The sequence below is a fragment of the Lineus longissimus genome, chromosome 9, assembly GCF_910592395.1.
Source record: "Lineus longissimus chromosome 9, tnLinLong1.2, whole genome shotgun sequence".
Taxonomy (NCBI): Eukaryota; Metazoa; Nemertea; class Pilidiophora; order Heteronemertea; family Lineidae; genus Lineus; species Lineus longissimus.
In genome coordinates, this window is record NC_088316.1 from 5561653 (window position 1) to 5581133 (window position 19481).

Consider the following 19481-nt stretch of genomic DNA (forward strand, 5'->3'; position numbering starts at 1 on the left):
GAGCGATCATAATGACGATATCAAAACAGACCATCAGACCACAGACGCTTGAGAGTTGTGGTTACACCTACCAATTATAGATGGCATGTTGGTATACTGCGTTGTTGCCTGACGGGATTTCCGAGTTTTTATTACTTGTTAATGGCATTCGCAAAAAGCAGGGCTAGTATTAAGCCGCTATACATCCGTGTCCAACCGTTTGTCATGAGAGATTTCAACAACGACGGATTGTTTATTTTACAAGAGTTCCATTACAGAGGGCACCTGTTTTGGTTTGAAACCTTTACTTTCTCATCAAACTGACTTATTTTGTAGATGTGTCATTAGTCCCAGCTACAGATGACAGAATGCAACTTAGGCTTTGGTGTCCATTGAACAAAGGTCTTCAAAGGTCAGGCGGGCGCGTCGATTATAATAATAATATACAATGTATGATAATGATCACAATATTGAAGATAAGAAGAAGAATTCCCAAGCTTGTTGGCTTGGGAAGCCTAGTGATTCACCTTCCCTAAAGAATGCATAAGATTCGAGACATGTCCATTAAAGGGGCACTATAGGCAGCATCTTGGTAGGCAACATAAAGTTACACAAAGTACCCAGTGAGTCTCTCACCTCTCACAGTTTGTCCTAACCTAGTCACGCCTGTAACAGGGATATATTCAGTGATGAATCAAATAAGACCTAATGCCCTTACTCTGTTTATAAGTCAGCTAAAGTTGGCCAATTTGACCCCCTGCTCCTACATAATCCCCCTTTAATGGGAAACTATAGGCAACAGCTAGGTAGGCAAGATAAAGTTACACAAAGTCGCCAATAAGGGTCTCTCACACAACAGTATGTTGAAACTATGCACACGTGTTCGAGTGAGTGATAAATCTAACTCCCCCCCCCCCCCCCCCCAACCCACCCCACCCAAACGAACGGCCACCCCTTTAAAGGGAGACTATATAACCCACTCGTACTCGTATGGTTTTTGCAGGTCAGTCGTCAGTTGGTGTAGGTCTAGTTACTCAACGGTAATTCAGTACGTATTTCCGTAGTTGGCGTACGCCTTTATTCCAATAATCCCAAGAACGGGCATCAGAGAAGCTAGGATAGCAGCCAACGCCATCTATAATTGTTCCAAGAAACCATGATCCAATGAATCGACCGCTATCTTGATGTCGTCATTATGATCGCTCCGCCTGTTCGCGTGGTGGCGTGGTGGTGGCGTGGTGCCCGTGGTGGCGTGGTGCAAATACCGCCTGCCGGTGCAGATGACATGTATAGCAGCTACATGTAGCGTCTATACAGGTCATTTCTGATTCGATGACATGTTCACATTGTCCGATGATGATCGTCGCCAAGTTGACGAAATCATGCTCCAGAACATGCCGATCCACCGTCGTTGTGCGTATATCCATCCTTCACCGCCGATAACTCCCCCTGATCGCCCGTCAGAAGGGCTGTTACTTAATATCGGTAATCTCCCTGCATTCCCTTCCATTCCCACGCGTCCTGTGTCGCGACAACACTAACATTACACTCACTCACACGTGGTTATCACACGAGACACGCACTGAAAGCCATCATCATTGAAGACAAGAGCCCGTATTCATAAAGCTACTTAAGTCAAAGTGGGGCACCTAAAATGCATCTTAAGTTTATAGGTGGGGTACTTACTTAAAATAAGTCACATTCATAAATATGCTTGAGTCAGGTTGCCCACTCAAATCGAATCTTAGATTTGAGACACCTCCGGGGCAGTCTTAGCTCTAAGTTGACCGGTTCTTTCAGGGTTTTTTTAGCACGGCGCTCATCGGAGATGAGTTTGTTGATGTTGGCTTGGCAACATGAAATTGCACACAGGCGTGCAATTCGTAGGAAAAGGGGTTTTCGTGATCGCCTCCATCCACATGACTTCTAAAATGACTGATAATTAGATCAGCGATATCGGTTTGATCGGCAAACATTATTCTTGTGAAGGATTACCACGAATCGGAAACTAGGAGGAATTACGCGCTGCCTCCTGAGTTAAAACTGCTTGCGACTCTCCGGTTTACAATGTTTACCCTTGCGGGTCATTCCAAGAGCTGGTTATACTGTCAACATTTCCAAACCAACCACGAGTCATCTAATTGCGGAGGTAACAACCTCACTGAACCAAATTTCTGAAACAAGATGACACTCCTCAATTATCTGTTTTTATTATCAGATTCTTCGATTTCATGGTGTTATCAGTGTGGTCGATCGAATGCCTACAGTACTATGAGTGGAGATAATATGCAGCGTTGGGAAGGGGATGAGGTCATCTTTAGGGGTATTCATTGCGGCCTTAGCTTGTGACCCCACTTTTGAACACTGACATCCCCGGGCAACGATTATACAATTGTGTACAGAAAAATTATTTGTAATTTGCACTATTGAATACCCACGATCAATGAATAATGATATAATTCATCAGCAGAAATCAACAAGAAATATGACACGGGTACCTGATGTGTCTTTTGAAGAAAGATAAGTGTTGCACTCAAACTTAAACGGTCAACCTGGTTAGTAGTTTTATGAATCCCAGTTTAGTCGAGGAACTTTGGGAAGTTGACCACTATGGGTTTTATGGCACTTAATTTAAGAACTTTTATGAATATCGGCCCAGGCGTTCAATGCAGCATGCTCCGCACAAAACAGTGAACTCTTCACTGTCTCCATTTCCGCTTACACAGTAGACAGTTCACAGTTGGCCAGATGCTTTCGCCGTCTATTATCCGCTTTTTGAACTAACAATGAGTGGGCTTGCCCTTTTTAGCCACCAATAATTACTAAAGCTTTTAAAGCTGCCAACGCATTTTTCTGGGGCAATTTGGAAAAGAATTATCGCAATAAAATTAAACTTCGATGTGTTGATTTTTCAGTATGATATTGACTACTAAGAACAATTTAGTTCGGTGGCGCACACACACACACACGCTCACAGATTATAATTGCTCATATTCCCCGTGAACAGTACATTCTCTCAAATAGCTTGACTTTTAGACAATATTCAAGCTTCTGGCGATATGGGATGTTTTCAATTACTCGACTGCTCTATTGACTGAGAATGCCTAGCAGTGCCCTATCATCACCTTCCAGATTCTGGATATAGGGGATCTTTCAAGATAAAGCGACTACTCTATTCATGACTATTGCTCGAATAGGCAAAGTAGTATTGGCTGATGGTTAAAACAAAATATCATAGGCGGCCCTAGTGCCGAGATATGTTTGGCCGTTTAATCGCAAAATTTGCAAAATTTGCAAAAGTGTAACGCTCGCGAAAATTATGTTTATAGTTCTCCGTAATATCCACCTAGCCTAGATGAGGAGCATGTCGCCATTTTCCCCTCGAGGGCTGAGAGCACTAGCAACTGTTTACTGATATACCAGAGAATTATTAATCAGCCGGCATTTGAATATCCGATAGTTTGTTATTAAACTCGACGCTCAATGGTACTATTTTGAGGACATGCTTTTGTCGGAATAATCGTTATCTGTGCGGTGGAACCTCCGCATGTACATACATGCATATTATATTGTACAATGTATATACTCTAGCTGATGTCAATAACGTTACTGTGCTATAAATTCATACGGTCCTTAGACGCAAACCCAGTGCATCAGAGAAACAGATCGATTATTCGATTTTGGGTCTTAAGTGTCTTTACCTTGTGTATACATGGTGGTGAATGTGTGTGTGTGTGCACCGTCCTTTGGAATAAGTTTTTGAAATGATAAAACATATACTCTCCAGCAGTGTTATCAAAATAGGATGACCAAATATTCTGAAGAGCAACTTTGAAGGGCTTCGAGACCGAAAATCGCTCGTTAAGATGTGGAATATATTTACATTATTTACCCAAAGTGTCCGATAGACTGTCATAAAATTCTGGAATCATTGAGTTTTCGGCCCACAAATCGACTCGGCGCCGTTGACGGTGCATGGTGATGATCATAGAAGCAGTGTTTGAAACAATTTTCCCTAACAACATGTGGACCAAAGCTTCACAAGAGGCGTCGTAACGAGTGTTTTAAGATAAAGTTTTCCGCCTCTCTGAGAAGTTATGATTTTCACTCGACTCCGAAATGGTAGCCAAGCTAAGCGACAGCCTTCGTACAAAGGCCAAAATACAGCGTTGGAGGACACAACCGGGAAGCAAAGGAAGGTACGTTGATGATGTGCTCTTTCTATCTGCCTCGTGTATCGTGGCAGCAGATTGAGCAAACTGCTGCTTTTGGTAAGATGCACTGTAAAAATAGCTTGTAAAAAGCCGCTACACGGATTCGAGAACCCCGTTTACAGGATGCTTATTTTGTTGCGAATGCTCAAAAAACAGTAAAGTTGGAAATAATTTTCCATTTTTACAAACAGTTCTTCTTTTTGTCGCAAATTTCTCCCGACTTCGCTTCACAAAATTGGCTCTGGGGCAACAACTTCTGAACCGAATCAAGATATCTTGGTCTCATTCTTTCTGGAAAGATTATCCATCCAGTGGTACTTGTGCTTTTAGTCTAAGGGTGATGAAAATGTTAGTCCGGATTTTTTTTACACTTTTATACTCTCTTGTCAACACGTCGCTTCCGAAGAAGTCATTCCTACTTTCAATTGCAGGAAAGCAACACCCATGACAAGTACACGAGAACTCTTACTTGCGAACCTCATCAACAGAAGGACGTTTGGCCTTCTAGTGGGGTGTTGTGCATTCCTCGTCGCAATCTCAATCTTGTCGCAAATGGCCAATGAACCTTATCACCTGTGGTACGCCCGTGTTAGACCCTTCACCTTCTTTTGGGAACGATTACGCGAAAGGAGGGAAACAGCAGTACCATTTTGCCACGGGATGCTAAAAAAAAATAAGTTTGACATAAAAAATGCATTGAAATACATGAAAAATAACACAAAGGTGTTCATCCCTACAGCGAATTTCGCTCAAATGGAAAAGACAGACTGTGAAGTATTTCGACCAGCAAGTGGATATGCTCATCGACCTTTATCAGAAAAGGAAGCCAAATTTCCACTAGCGTATAGCATCATGATGCACAAGGATGTCGAACAAGTCGAAAGACTACTCAGGGCGATTTACATGCCTCAGAACTATTACTGCATTCACGTTGACCGAAAATCACCCAGTGCTGTCCACAGGGCGATGAGGAACATTGCCCAATGTTTTCCCAATGTGTTCATAGCAACACGTTTGGTTGACGTCAGGTGGGGAATGTTTTCAATGCTGCAAGCGGATTTCAACTGCATGAAGGACTTGCTACGATATGATGACTGGCGTTATTTCATCAATCTCACAGGCCAGGAATTCCCCTTGGTCTCAAATCCCGAACTCGTGAAAGATCTCAAGAAATTGAACAACACTAATTTTATTCACAGTTGGCGAGAAACGTAAGTTGTAGAAATGGTACCCAAACCAGTAAACCTGGATCTTGAGGTAGTAAGTGTATTTTCGTGTCGGGCCTATGACCATAAGGTACATGTAGACGTCCCCAAAAAGGAACCAGAAAGAGATTTGTCTGCTCGCTTAGGTCATATATACTTAAGCGGTTTTGCCTCCGTAACCTCCGTCCATACTGATGGGCGTTGTCATGAAGCTGAGCAATGTCATACACTTTCCCCTCCCCGCCATCGTTTTCCATTCACAGGCATGACAGAATATATATGACACTCCTGAACGGAGTAGCTTTCCTCATTTTGCTGTTTGCTTCAGCCGATGTGAAAATAAATTACATATATAAATTATATGTATGTAGTCCTTGGGGCACTTACATGTACTCTAGAATGAATATATATATTAAAAAAATGGTCCAGATATAAAGATTCTATTTTGTTCTGTACCAAATCATTGTTACATCGAACTAAATATCTTGTTACATCAGTGAGTGCAAATGTTCTCTTTTCTTTCTTTTTCGGTTGTTTAGACGCGAAGAATTCCTTTTGAGAACAAAATACAGATGGAGAAACAACCGCCGGACGAATATGAAGAAAGGGAAGCCGCCTTATAACATAGTCATCATGAAAGGCTCGCTCCACAATTTCCTCACACGAGATTTTGTGCACTACGTCATCAATAACGCCGTATCGCTTCAGTTTCTGAAATGGTTGGAAGACACGTGGGCACCGGAAGAGACGTTTTTTGCTTCTTTACAATACAACAAACATCTCAAAGCTCCTAGGTGCCACCCAGGTAAGAAAAAGAAAAACAAGTTCTCCATTTAAGACGAACGCCTGAATTGTTCAAATTTGGTTCTAAGCGGCCTGTAAACGTAATGTATCATTGTCATTTCAGCTTCTCCGCGTGGTCCAATCAAATTCGACTTCCGATACGTTGTGTGGCGAGGCGGGAAAAACGTCTGCGCGGGAAAGTGGGTGCGGGACGTCTGTGTGGCGGGAGTTGGTGATCTACACAAGGCAATGAAAAGCAATGGATTGTTTATCAATAAACTTCACCTCAGTTTCCAACCTCTTGCGCTTGATTGTCTTGAGGAATACCATAGGAACTTGACAATGCGGTCAGTAAATAAAAAATTCGAGCGCAACGTTACATCAGATTACAACGGCACGATCCTGACGACGCTTTAATAATAAATAATAAATTGTGCGTCATATTTAAAGGGAGCTATTAGACCCCAGGACGAGTATGACGCGAAAATAATTTAACATAGGACAAATAGCCACTCGGCCAATTATTTCAACCACAGGTCGAGTAGACGGTGAACGTCAAGCCTAAAGTTTCCTCCTTTCAAGGATACCACAACGCCGGTAGATGGGCATGGCCTAGTAACAACCCAATGATAATCAGGGACCTGCCAGTGTTTCTACAACAATCAGAAATTTTGAAAGAAATACTGTTTCTGGCATTTTCGACATGGACATTCTTTGGTGCTTTTTTAACTACAAGAAAAATAAGATCAGTCAGACACGTGAAATTTCTTACCCACATATCGGTACCTATATTTAGGTAGATACCAAATATTTCCATTAATTACACATTAAATGACCTTTTTGTTCAGAAAGTTCGATGCGTTTTTTTGCCCACCCGATACTTACGTATTCATCCTACAACTTCGATCGAGTTTGAAAGTAGAGACTCCGCCCGAGTTTGAACAAAATCGAGCTCCTTCGACATACGTTCCGAGAAGTGATCAGGATTCAAAGTCGAGTTGTTCTGTAACAAATATCGAATTCCTTGAGTATTATTTCAATGTTGATATGGAATCCAGCTGATATTGTTGCCAAAGTTTGACGCGTATTTGTACGATGTATTAGACATGTAGCAGGGTGTCTTGACACTCTTGGGATCGCGCATAAAGACCGAAGCGGCGAGTGAAGGAAGGTCGTTGAGCCAGTGGTGGTCAATGCGTTATCCTTGGATTGAATCGACAGCCGTCCCAGGTGTTAACGCACTGGCAAGCCAGGTCGACCAAGGAAATGTTCACGAATGAATCCGAGGAGACTCAAGTCCCTCCTGTGACCTACCCCTTCATGGAATTCGCCACAGAGGTCCTCAGCAAGTGGGCTTCTTTTTTCATCGTCGCCATCGGCATCGTGGGCAACATCATGTCCCTACTCATCACAACCAAGAAGGACAACCGCCGCATCAGCACGTGCGTGTACATGGCAGCTTTAGCCTCAGTCGATACTGTGGTGCTTATCAACGAATTTGTATACGCAATTCTTTCGAAATTTCCTGATGTTTGGAAAGTCATGAAATCAAGCTGGGTATATCTATGGTAAATATCTACAGTTCTAGTCAAAAAACATCACAGTATATTGCACATATCGTCAACATCGTCTTAAATTGAAGTACGGACCTGGTAAATGTAGTTCCTGATGCCCCAACTGTGAAATTAGTAAAAGTAGTAGTAAAACTACCCATTAAGTAGTAGAATTACTATTTTGATCGTTGAAACAACTACATGTGTACATTAATTTCACTGTCAGTGCAATACGAACTACCAGAATAGTAAAAAATTTAACTAATTGATTTTAAGAATGTTATAGGTTGCATTAGTATCAATGAGCTGCAAATCCCTACAGTCCTGCTGTTCCTCATCCTGAGATTCAGGTTTTGTTACTCCCGCTACGTCATACAATGTATACAAATAGAGCGAAATATCGAGAGGCGGAGTACATGTATATTGAAAACCACTGGTTATGCCAGGATGGCTGTTCCTATAATAGCATAATCCTAAACACATTCGGTTACATGTACACTGACAGTTGTGAAAGGGGTACCTGACGCCTGGAACTCTCCAACTTGGCGTTTTTTTGCCATCTTATCAAGATTTAACACGGCTACATTTAAAGGGAGCAAAATAACATGAGGTTCAGGATGGATGAACGGGGCAGCGACGAGTTAGCAGTTCATGTTCATGATCCGCTTTCCCTTCGCTTATATAGCTGTACATGGTATTTCGCTGATGTGTTCGCAATCTCCTCCGGTCTGATCCTGGCACAAATGAGCATCGACCGGGCAATCGCGGTTACCTACCCCATGAAGGCTTCATCAATATGCACCGCTTCAAGAGCGGCCAAGATCACCATTGGAAGTTGCATTTTTGAAATGTGTTTCCAAATTCAAACATTCTTTTATTACAAATTACCTGACATACCAAATGGAGTCCCCATACTGGACTACCCTAATGCCAGGTGGGTCGAGACATATTATAACGTTTATCTCTTAATCTTTGGTACAATTGCCCCGTTTTCTATCCTTGTCGTCTGCAACGCTGTCATCATATTCGGCATCCGCAAAGCAGCGAAAGAGAGGAGGAGAATGAAGTACATGCCGACCAAAACAGCAAAAGAACCCAATCTCACCACCATGCTTTTGATGACGTCATCGTTCTACCTCGCATGCTCGTGTCCTAAACGAATTTACGATAATTTGACCGGATATGATTTGACTGATGCGTATTGGTCGGCGAGATACTGGCTGCAGTGGTGGGTTTGTAACGAGTTATGGCTTTTGAATTTCGCCATTAACTTTTATCTGTATTTTCTGGGCGGTGGACGAAAGTTCCGACGCGACGCGATATATATTTTCAAAATACTATGCTGTAAAGGAATTGAACAGTGAGACAAACCAAGGTCTTTGTGATTGGACATTGGGCAAGTCACCAAGCATAAATTAAATGGGCCACCTTATCACTGCATGGGCCGTAACTTCAGTTCACCCCTATGATAATCAGGAGCCTGCCAACCATCAGCATATTTTTAAAATACGGTTTGTTGCATTTTCGACATGGACTTCCTTTAGTGCTTTTTTACACTATTTATGTATAAGACAAATATGATAATCAAACACGTGAAATTTCTTACCCACTTATCGATACCTATATTTAAGTAGATGCCCAATGTTTCAATTGATTACACATTTCCTGACCTTTTGGTCCAGAAAATTTGATGCGTTTTTTTGACCACCCGATACATGTATGTACTCAGTTTGAAGAAAAGCACTCCTTCGTCGTACATACAGCGATGTGATCAGGTTCTCAAAGTCGAGTTGTTCGATAACATATCGAATTCCTTGCGTATTTATTCATTGTTGATATGGAATCCAGCTGATATTGTTGCAACAGTTTTACGCGTTTTTGTACAATGTACATGTACATTATACTGTATATACATGTAGCAGGGTGTTTTCAAAACTATTGCCTTGGCGCTCTTTGGGCCGCGCATAACGACCGAAACGGCGAGTGAAGGAAGGTTGTTGAGCCAGTGGTATTATTTAGTCAATGCGTTATCCTGGGACTGGATTGAATCAACAAGTTAACCGTCCCGAGCGTTACGCACTGGCAAGTCGACCAAAGAAATGTTCACGAATGAAACCGAGGAGACTCCAGTCCCTTCTGTGACCTACCCCTTCATGGAATTCGCCACAGAGGTCCTCAGCAAGTGGGCTTCTTTTTTCATCGTCGCCATCGGCATCGCGGGCAACATCATGTCCGTACTCATCACAACCAAGAAGGACAACCGCCGCATCAGCACGTGCGTGTACATGGCAGCTTTAGCCTCAGTCGATACTGTTGTGCTTATCAACGAATTTGTATACACAATTCTTTCGACATTTCCTGATGTTTGGAAAGTCATGAAATCAAGCTGGGTGTATCTATGGTATTATATGTATCTACAGTTCTAGTCAAAAGACATTGATATTGCACATATCGTCAACATCGTCTTACCTGGTATATGTAGTTCCTGATGCCCCAACTGTGAAATTATAGTAAAAATAGTAGTAAAACTACCTATTAAGTAGTAGAATTACTATTTTGATCGTTGAAACAACTATGTACATTAATTTCACTGTCGGTTCAATACGAACTACCAGAATAGTAAAAAATTAAACTAATTGATTTTAAGAATGTAATAGGTTGCATTAGTATCAATGAGCTGCAAATCCCTACAGTCCTGCTGTTCCTCATCCTGAGATTCAGGTTTTGTTACTCCCGCTACGTCATACAATGTATACAAATAGAGCGAAATATCGAGAGGCGGAGTACATGTACATGTATATTGAAAACCACTGGTTATGCCAGGATGGCTGTTCCTATAATAACATAATCCTAAACACATTCGGTTACATGTACACTGACAGTTGTGAAAGGGGTACTTGACGCCTGGAACTCTCCAACTTGGCGTTTTTGCCATCTTATCAAGATTTCACACGGCTACATTTAAAAATACCATGAGGTTCAGGATGGATGAACGGGGCAGCGACGAGTTAGCACTTCATTTTCATGGTCCGCCTTCTCTTCGCTTATATAGCTGTTCGTGGTATTTCGCTGATGTGTTCGCAATCTCCTCCGGTCTGATCCTGGCACAAATGAGCATCGACCGGGCAATCGCGGTTACCTACCCCATGAAGGCTTCATCAATATGCAAGATCACCACTGGAAGTTGCATTTTTTGAAATGTGTTTCCACATTCAAACATTCTTTTATTACCAATTACCCGACAAACCAAATGGAATCCCCATACTGGACTACCCTAATGCCAGGTGGGTCGAGACATATTATAACGTTTATCTCTTAATCTTTGGTACAATTGCCCCGTTTTCAATCCTTGTCGTCTGCAACACTGTCATCGTATTCGGCATCCGCAAAGCAGCGAAAGAGAGGAGGAGAATGAAGTACATGCCGACCAAAACAGCAAAAGAACCCAATCTCACCACCATGCTTTTGATGACGTCATCGTTTTACCTCGCATGCTCGTGTCCTAAACGAATATACGATAATTTGACCGGGTATGATTTGACAGATGCGTATTGGTCGGCGAGATATTAGGCGTTTTTACACGGTGCGGGTTCAAGCCGGATCGAGACTAGTTCAGGTACCAGCCGGTTTATTTTCCCTCGTGTAAAAGCGAACCTACCGTCCTGAACCCTCCTGGTCCGAGGCGGGTTCCGATCGCCGGTCTCGGGTCGGTGCAGGTCGGTGTAGGCCGGTGGAGGAGGGTTTATTTATGCGTGTAAAAGCGAACCGGCTCCGAGCCGTATTATTTGTTGTTGTGATATTTTCGTAGCTCCACCGCGCGCCAGCAGGATTGATCAGCGCCACCAATTGACGATGTTAGTGACGAACCGGCCTGGAGCCGGATCGAGGCCATATCGTCGAACCGTCCCCGTGTAAAAGCGAAATGAACCGTCCTGAACCGAACACGCCTCGTGACGGTTCAGGAGGGTTGTCTTGAACCAGCACCGTGTAAAAAGGCCTACTGGCTGCAGTGGTGGGTTTGTAACGAGTTATGGCTTTTGAATTTCGCCATTAACTTTTATCTGTATTTTCTGGGCGGTGGACGGAAGTTCCGACGCGATGCGATATATATTTTCACACGGGCAAAGGATCAGTTGCATTTGCACAGACCGTAGTTCCGAGGTTCACCACTGTCTCACTGCAGCGCCATCAATGACGCTACGAAACGTTGCCAAGCTACGTTCCGAAGTACGCTCCGCAACCCGAAGCTGGGCTCGGCTCATGACGTTAAACTACTCTCCACTACGCCAAGGTCTCACTCAGTGGTGATCAGGTCAACATTGGTCCCCCCTTAAAAAAAACGTTGTTCAATCTCAGGCGATTACCATGGATACAGATAAGCCTATCATATCGCTTCTAGCATTATACCCGTGGCGCAGGCAGGTTCAAATGGGCTATATCTTGATTAGATTGAATTGCAATGAAAATCTAATGCAATATCAAAGGAGCAATATTGAAGAGGCAAATTAAACCAACCATTTGTCCACAGACTCGGACCTAGCTGTGGCGTGCTGTATGTGTGCATAAAAAGTGTATCAATTGGTCCGATAGAGATGATGAGGCAATGTCAATATGCCTCGTTCCTCAGTCAGCAATATGCCCCTTTTTATACGGAGAAGAAGGAGAACTCAGATAGGCCTTCACATGTCGGCTTCCAAATGTCTCGGGCAAGGCACTTAGTCGAAAGGCAAGCTAGAAGTTCAGCATCGTGAGCAGCTCCTTGATAAGGCCATGCCAAGTTCAGAGTGCCTCTTCAGATACATCAAGTATTGAAAGCTGTGGTGAGCACATAAACAGACCATGGTCACCTTCATTTGAAAATTCCTTCATAATCAAGGGCTAGCTCTAACTAAAACAGCACCCATAAACAATAGACCATCAATTTGACCCCAGCTCCTAACTGCGGGAAAACCCAAGTCCAGCAACCAAAGTACCAAAAATACATTTTTGTTTACATTTGAACTGCACACATGCGTTTGTTTACAATTTCATTTCCCGCGAAATCGTGGATTGAAAATAACATTAACCTGGGTTCAGCAGGTCAGCAGGTATACCGGCTGTTCCAATCATCCCCCTACAGCCAGCTGTTCAAAAGGTAATGTTATTCACCCCAGAGGGAGTGCAGCAGGTCAGCAGGTATACCGGCTGTTCCAATCATCCCCCTACAGCCAGCTGTTCAAAAGGTAATGTTATTCACCCCAGAGGGAGTGCAGATAATTGATTAAGCCCCTGCATAATTTAACAGCAATGGCTTGGCTTCTGTAAGTGGTAAGGAGAATTGACAGTGTCCGATTAAAAATCCCTCATTACTGCTCCGCTAAAGTATATTTTTGAACAAAACCAAGACGTTGCATCAGGGTAAGGTGTCACCACAATTCAAGCAAAATTTCAAGGCAATCCAACGCCTCCAAGTGTGACTTTATTCGTCCCCCTTCCAGTATTATTATATAGATTGCTGCATGTTCAAATGTCGGTGTCCTGGGTATTTTGTGAAGAGGTAGCTCTGACGATTATTTGAGGAAAATATCAGCTTCTTCTGTGCACGTCCGCAGTGACCAGGCCTCGCATGCTATTTATAGCTCAATCGGATGTTGACATGAACTGGTTCCTGTCAGAGTGCACATGTTCTCAAGGTGAGACTTCGCGGTCAAAATGCTCAAAGAAAAGCCGCAACGGCACCCTATTATGGTATCAAAATTTAAAATTGTTATTATTTGGCTTTCTCAAGGTGATAAGAAGAAGTTTATAAAAATATTATTTCACCATCCATGTTAATTGTCAAGTTATAAGGCGGCAAGGGTGAAATTTTCAAAATTTTCATCGATGTACAGGGTGTCTCATGTATTGTGCTGCCCCCATGTTCTCATGACTGAATTACTTGATAACAATGAAAGCTGGCCAGATGTATTCTAGAAGCGACAAGCTATTCAGAAATGTATAGGTTTATGTGTGAGAGTGATATACTGCAAGGTCGACAGCCAGGTAGTTGATAAAGCTTGGAATCAGTGAAACCTTGGAACCAGTGATAAACCTTGGAATCAGTCCTAAAAATTCATAAAAACATGAAATAATGCCATTCGAACCTAACGTGGTTACGAATCAACATTTGGAGCTTATTCTTACATGATCAGATCGGAATTTTATGGTAATTTAGAAATCTGTCGCATATCCGATTCAATAGTCTATATTTTAGAACAACCCAGTTGTACCTCGCCTCCAGTGTACAGTACTGATCTCCCAAATATGGGAAGACACGCCCACCACACACCCATAATATGAACCAATAGCGCTCCGCTTATAAATACGCCACCACCACGCGGGGCCTATTTGAACTACGGATCGGTCTGTTCATACAGGGTGATACAGAGAAAATTGGGGGCCTGTCATGCATTATGCATGGATAAGGTTGACGACTATTTCTAGGCCTAATTGTCTATGATTGACTGATATTTTATAACAAACGATGAATAAAAGAAGCCTAGTCATGTATGTTTATTACCGAAGTTTGCGGATGAAAATTTCCTTCGCCGTGAGCGATTTCTTACATCTTCCAGTACGCATCGAGGGATGCAGAGATCTTTGTGACGTCACCAGTTCTAAGCGGTTTTTTTATTCACGTGTGTGTTTGTCCTATGATCTCGTGCATCTAGTACCGAGCATAATACTTTATCGTCTATGGAATACAAAACAATCATAAAAACTAATTTTTGCTTCCATTGAAGAGAAATAAAATATTTTAACGAGCACAGCGCATTGCCAATTGATGACGTCATCCTTAACATTAAAAATGTTGGATTCTGAACTAACTGGCAAATTGCTATCAATAAAGTCAGCTGGGACGAGACTGTCAGTTGGGAGGGTATAAATCGTGGAAGGAACGCACCCGATTTCCCGCGCTATTTGCACAGTGATTCCATGGTTTACATTGAATATTCCAAGGTTTATCAGTGTTTCCAAGGTTTCACTAATTCCATACTTTATCAACTACCCGACAGCCACTTGACCAGGGGTATGCATGAAATGACGTCGCGCCATTTGTGGAGCCAGGTAGGCCCGGCCGCGGCCCGGCCATTGCACTGGCTAGTGAGACCCAAGACGCATTTCATTGTATTTCCACAGACCGCGCTTTGGAGAGCGTCGTGACGCGACGGAAACTGCGAGCAGCTGTGCTTAGAGAGGAGAGACATATACATGGCATGGAAAATGTACGTGCAATGATGTGATGGCGATGAGGGTGATTGCGATGCATGATGCACTCTTCGGCATGTCTATAAGTTGTCGATAATGAAGTTAGATATTGCTAATGATGTAATAAAACTGTCAAAAATGCTCATCTTTAAAAAATAAGCTGTCCAGTGTTGAGAAAGTTGACGTGTCAGGACGAGTTTATGGTCTATAATTCATGGCCATGGCGATTTAGCGGATCCTGCGGATTCTGCGGATTCTGCGGATTCTGCGGAATCTGGTCTGCAGTGGATTGGTATCCGGTCGTTTCGCTCCCTGACGTTTTTGCCCCCAGCATTTCGCCCCCAAACTTAGCCTAATAACATTAGGCCCCACGTGGTGGCGCTGAAGGTGGCCGCTGCCGTGATGTAATGTAATCAAGCCAAATCAAGAGAGTGTCTGAGAGTCACTCTACCCAAAAATTAGTCGTTTCGCTTCCTGGGACTTGGGGTGGTTTAAGGATCGTTGCCAGGATCTCGGGCTTGTCACCTGTCATCGCATGATCTTGCTGGCTGTTTGGTCAAGAGTGGGATGATTGACTTGGGTGGACGTTAGAAAAATCTTTTATTTATTATCATGAGAGTGGGAAATTCTCTGTTTAAACTGATTTGTCATCTGGGAGTCCTGGACATCATCAGTCATCATGTGACTTGAATATCTTAATGATGAATCATCAAGGCAATCGTATGTTGCTCGTGCACAATTTTGCGATGTTGTAAAATAAAGAGAGACGTGTCAACCAGGCCAGTGTAGAAGTTTAAAATGTCCCCTGGAAAAAGTGTCCGTCCCTATTGTATTCTGCACGATGTTTGAACGAATGAGCGAAAATGACGTGTGTTTTTCGGGCGCGTAACGACTTACACGATTACGGGCCAACTCGGCCTGGGTTATAGGTCACGGTCACGCGCGATTTATTTTTTCACACCAGGTGCGGCCATTTTGTTTTCCATATATGGCATAATTTATGCAGCATCGTCATTGCATGTAGAATGTACGTTTTTCGAGAAAAAAATTGGGATCCTTGCGAGAGCTAAGCGAACTAATTATCGCGCGCTAAAACAAAAGGTAGGTCATTCAGTGCGGTGACCGGCGCGCGAACTCAATGGGGATTTCCAAAACCAAAAACGTCAATTCATTCGTATCAATAAATGAATAAATTATGACGCGTTTGCCATATATGGAAAACAAAATGGCCGCACCTGGTGTGAAAAAATAAATCGCCACGGTCAATGGTCTCATTAGGGAGTTTTTTTTTTATTCATGCGCCCCCCCCCCCCTCACCGTAGTTCCTAAAATCATTGATTTCTCGGTCCTTACAGTATGTCATTGTTGATTCAGCAGTTGATTTGGCAAAGACATGTTTTTTTGGAGTTTCTGAAACCTAGAGCGCTACTCAATAGACGGCTAACAAGAAACTACGCATTTATACTGTTGTTGCCGACGTATGTGTACACTGAACTTGGGATGTGCGTCGGCCCCGTGTTGAAATGCCGTCCAGTGCCAGTTGGTGCGTTTTTCGCTGATTTGTGCAAAGTTCAACATATCTCAAAAGTTCAATGATTGACCCTCGATTTTTTTTTGATTTTTGTGTAGCGTAAGCAACTGTCTTTCATGGAAGAATGGTCACTGTAAGAATTATTCAGGAAGAAATGTATAATATTTGGGGTTTTTCGTGATTGTCCGGCCCAATTGGCAATATTGCCATTTGGGATGGTGAACAGAGCTAGGAGCAAATGATTTATGATTTATGATTTATGATTTATTTGAAGAAATAAAATGCCCGATTTAACATCCTGCAGAATCAGGGGAATCGGGCGTTTCCAGTGATATACGACATAAATGGGTTGTCCTCAAGCATTCACTTTGGAAACGCATTTTAAAATAGATGTTACGTCCTGTTAATGGGGCACGTCATCATCACGTACATTTGGGAAAAACTCCCTAACGAGACCAATGTGGAAATCGTCCGATAATAGAATGCAGACATTTTTTTCCCAAATGTTGGGGTTTTTCCGAAATGCTTGATAATCTTAGCGGTTTAGACAATTTAACAGTTATGGAATATTACAAATATTTATTATAAGGATAATTTATCATAATATCGATATTCTCGAGCTGTTTTTATGCTGATTCCGCCCAGATTCCGCAGGTTCCGCATGTTCCGCAGAATCTGCAGGATCTTCTAAATCGCCATGGCCATATCATGGGGGTGTAGCATTGAAAAAAAGAAAGAAAGTGAATGATATTGGTTCCCAGCCTGCCTAATAGCATTCCGCGAAGATGACGCCCTGCAGCTGCTGCCCTCTATTTCCCCATCGCTGAATTACAGGCAATGTCGGACAAACATGCGGTTTCGTAATGGATTCAGGCTTTCTAACTGGCTTACTGGACTTTGCGCAATATTTCGCCAAAAAATTATTCTACGCAACGGTCCCTAGGTGACTTTTCCTATTCATAATACACAGCCAGTCCATCCTAGATCGTGGTTACATGGGGAGTAATCGTTGTAAAAGTAGGCCAAACGCAAAGACAGTTAACACGGGTACCACTATGTTTACAATGCGAACAAGCCGTGTAAGTCATTATCAGCATTTTTTTTCATTGAACATTTGCGGATACAGCGTCACAGGGAGCAGCATTGAACGGTAAACAGGTTCACATCATATTCAGACAACGGCTTGTAACGGCCATACAGGAAGTTAGATTCGGCTTACTGGACTTTGCGCAACGAAACGAAACGAGCGAAATGGGGGAGCGACCATTATGTTTTACCCTGGTACGTCAAGTTCGATACATGGTGTCAGTCACCAGTATGGATGTGTTTTCCATTAATAATTATCAATACGTGTTTTTAAAAATCAAAATCATGAATTTCCTTTCCATTTGAAGAAAACGATGACGAAGTTTCAGTTTAGGAGCCTAAGTTTTGTGGTACCAATTAACCCCTCGTTGGCTGAAAAGTCGATTCACCGGTCACAAATGGTCGAAAATGACCCCCAAAACTTCAGACTCCCAACCTGGTAATGTATGCGCGTAATGTATACTCTCAGCAAGCGAATAGTTGTGATCGTCGGTTTTTGATACGAATCGTTTCCCGCTGTATGGCCGTTACAAGCCGTTGTCTGAATATGATGTGAACCTGTTTACCGTTCAATGCTGCTCCCTGTGGCGCTGTACCCGCAAATGTTCAATGGAAAAAATGCTGATAATGACTTACACGGCTTGTTTGCATCGTAAACATAGTGGTACCCAGGTTAATTGTCTTTGCGTTTGGCCTACTTTTACAACGATTACTCCCCATGTAACCACGATCTAGGATGGACAGGCTGTGTATTATGAATAGGAAAAGTCACCTAGGGACCGTTGCGTAGCAGTCTATCGCCGTGGCATACGCCCACGAAGCTGGGAGATGTACCTTATTCCTAAATGGTGCCCGGGTGAAAAGTATTACAACTGAATACGCAGACCATGACCTTCAGAGTAATGACCATGTTACTTACGAACTCGGCTATAAGAACGACGGCAACAGCGACTTCTTCAAGGGCAGAATTGGTTACCTTCGCATTATGAGAATGGCGTTTGCCTAATTATGTTGCAAGCATCCAGTTGAATCTTCACAAACAAGGTAATAACGTTATATACATGTATAACTCAAATATGTGTTCGATTTTCCAAACTCTTCATGTATAATCTTCCAGGATTAATAAACACAAATTGCGTCATCTGGTCGTTATTGCAATTTTTAAGCATGTGCCGTTACCCAATCGATTCACCCGTACCATATGGAATAGATTTGGGGGAAGGGAATAGATTTCCGGTATATCAATGGAACATACCGTTATTTGGTCGTGGCTAGTGTAATTAAGGACGGTCAGGAGTTACATTACACGAATCTTATGAGAAGGTATCTAATATCATTCGATTGGTCTTGGATCATGGTCATGATTCGATACGGACAACAAGCTGATAAAAGCCAACAACAACCGAATATTGCCTATTGTACAGTTGAAGTTATAACTGACGTAGAGGAGCAAAACGTTACCCCCCCCCCCCCCCGCCCCTCTTCCTAGTCCTCTGTAAAAGCCTAAATGCCTAATATGAATGGTGTCGCAAAGACCTCATTTCCCAAAATATCGCCCTGGAAAAGTTTGTATTCCGACTGATTACAGCATGGTTCTGTGTCGGCCATGGCGAAGGCTTGTTCCCCGGATATTCCCTCCCAGGACATTTCAAACTTCTTCATCGGCCAAAGCAGGGTGGCCCCAGGGATCGGCGAATGCGAACGACCCAATTTGTGGGGAAAATCTTTGAAGCTTGTGAGCTGATATAAGCTGATATGGTGTGAAAATGTCCTTGAAACCACTACCAACCCCTCGTGAAAAAATAAAATTCACTCCGTAAAACGGCACCTGGTCGATGGGAGAATAGGACGGTAGGAGTTTGTGAGATGACATCCGCTCGGTGATACAATGTACAGGTGGGGA

The 19481-nt window shown here is 42.8% G+C and overlaps 1 protein-coding gene across 1 annotated transcript; it reads left to right on the top strand.

Annotated features, from left to right (window-relative positions):
• The first annotated feature begins 3810 nt into the window (after positions 1 to 3810).
• Positions 3811 to 6972, top strand: LOC135493891 (beta-1,3-galactosyl-O-glycosyl-glycoprotein beta-1,6-N-acetylglucosaminyltransferase 3-like). Its single transcript, XM_064781533.1, has 4 exons — positions 3811 to 4178; positions 4625 to 5404; positions 5938 to 6203; positions 6306 to 6972. The coding sequence occupies exons 1-4, from the start codon at positions 4099 to 4101 to the stop codon at positions 6596 to 6598; spliced, it is 1419 nt and encodes a 472-aa protein (XP_064637603.1). The 5' UTR covers positions 3811 to 4098; the 3' UTR covers positions 6599 to 6972.
• The last annotated feature ends 12509 nt before the right edge of the window (positions 6973 to 19481 follow it).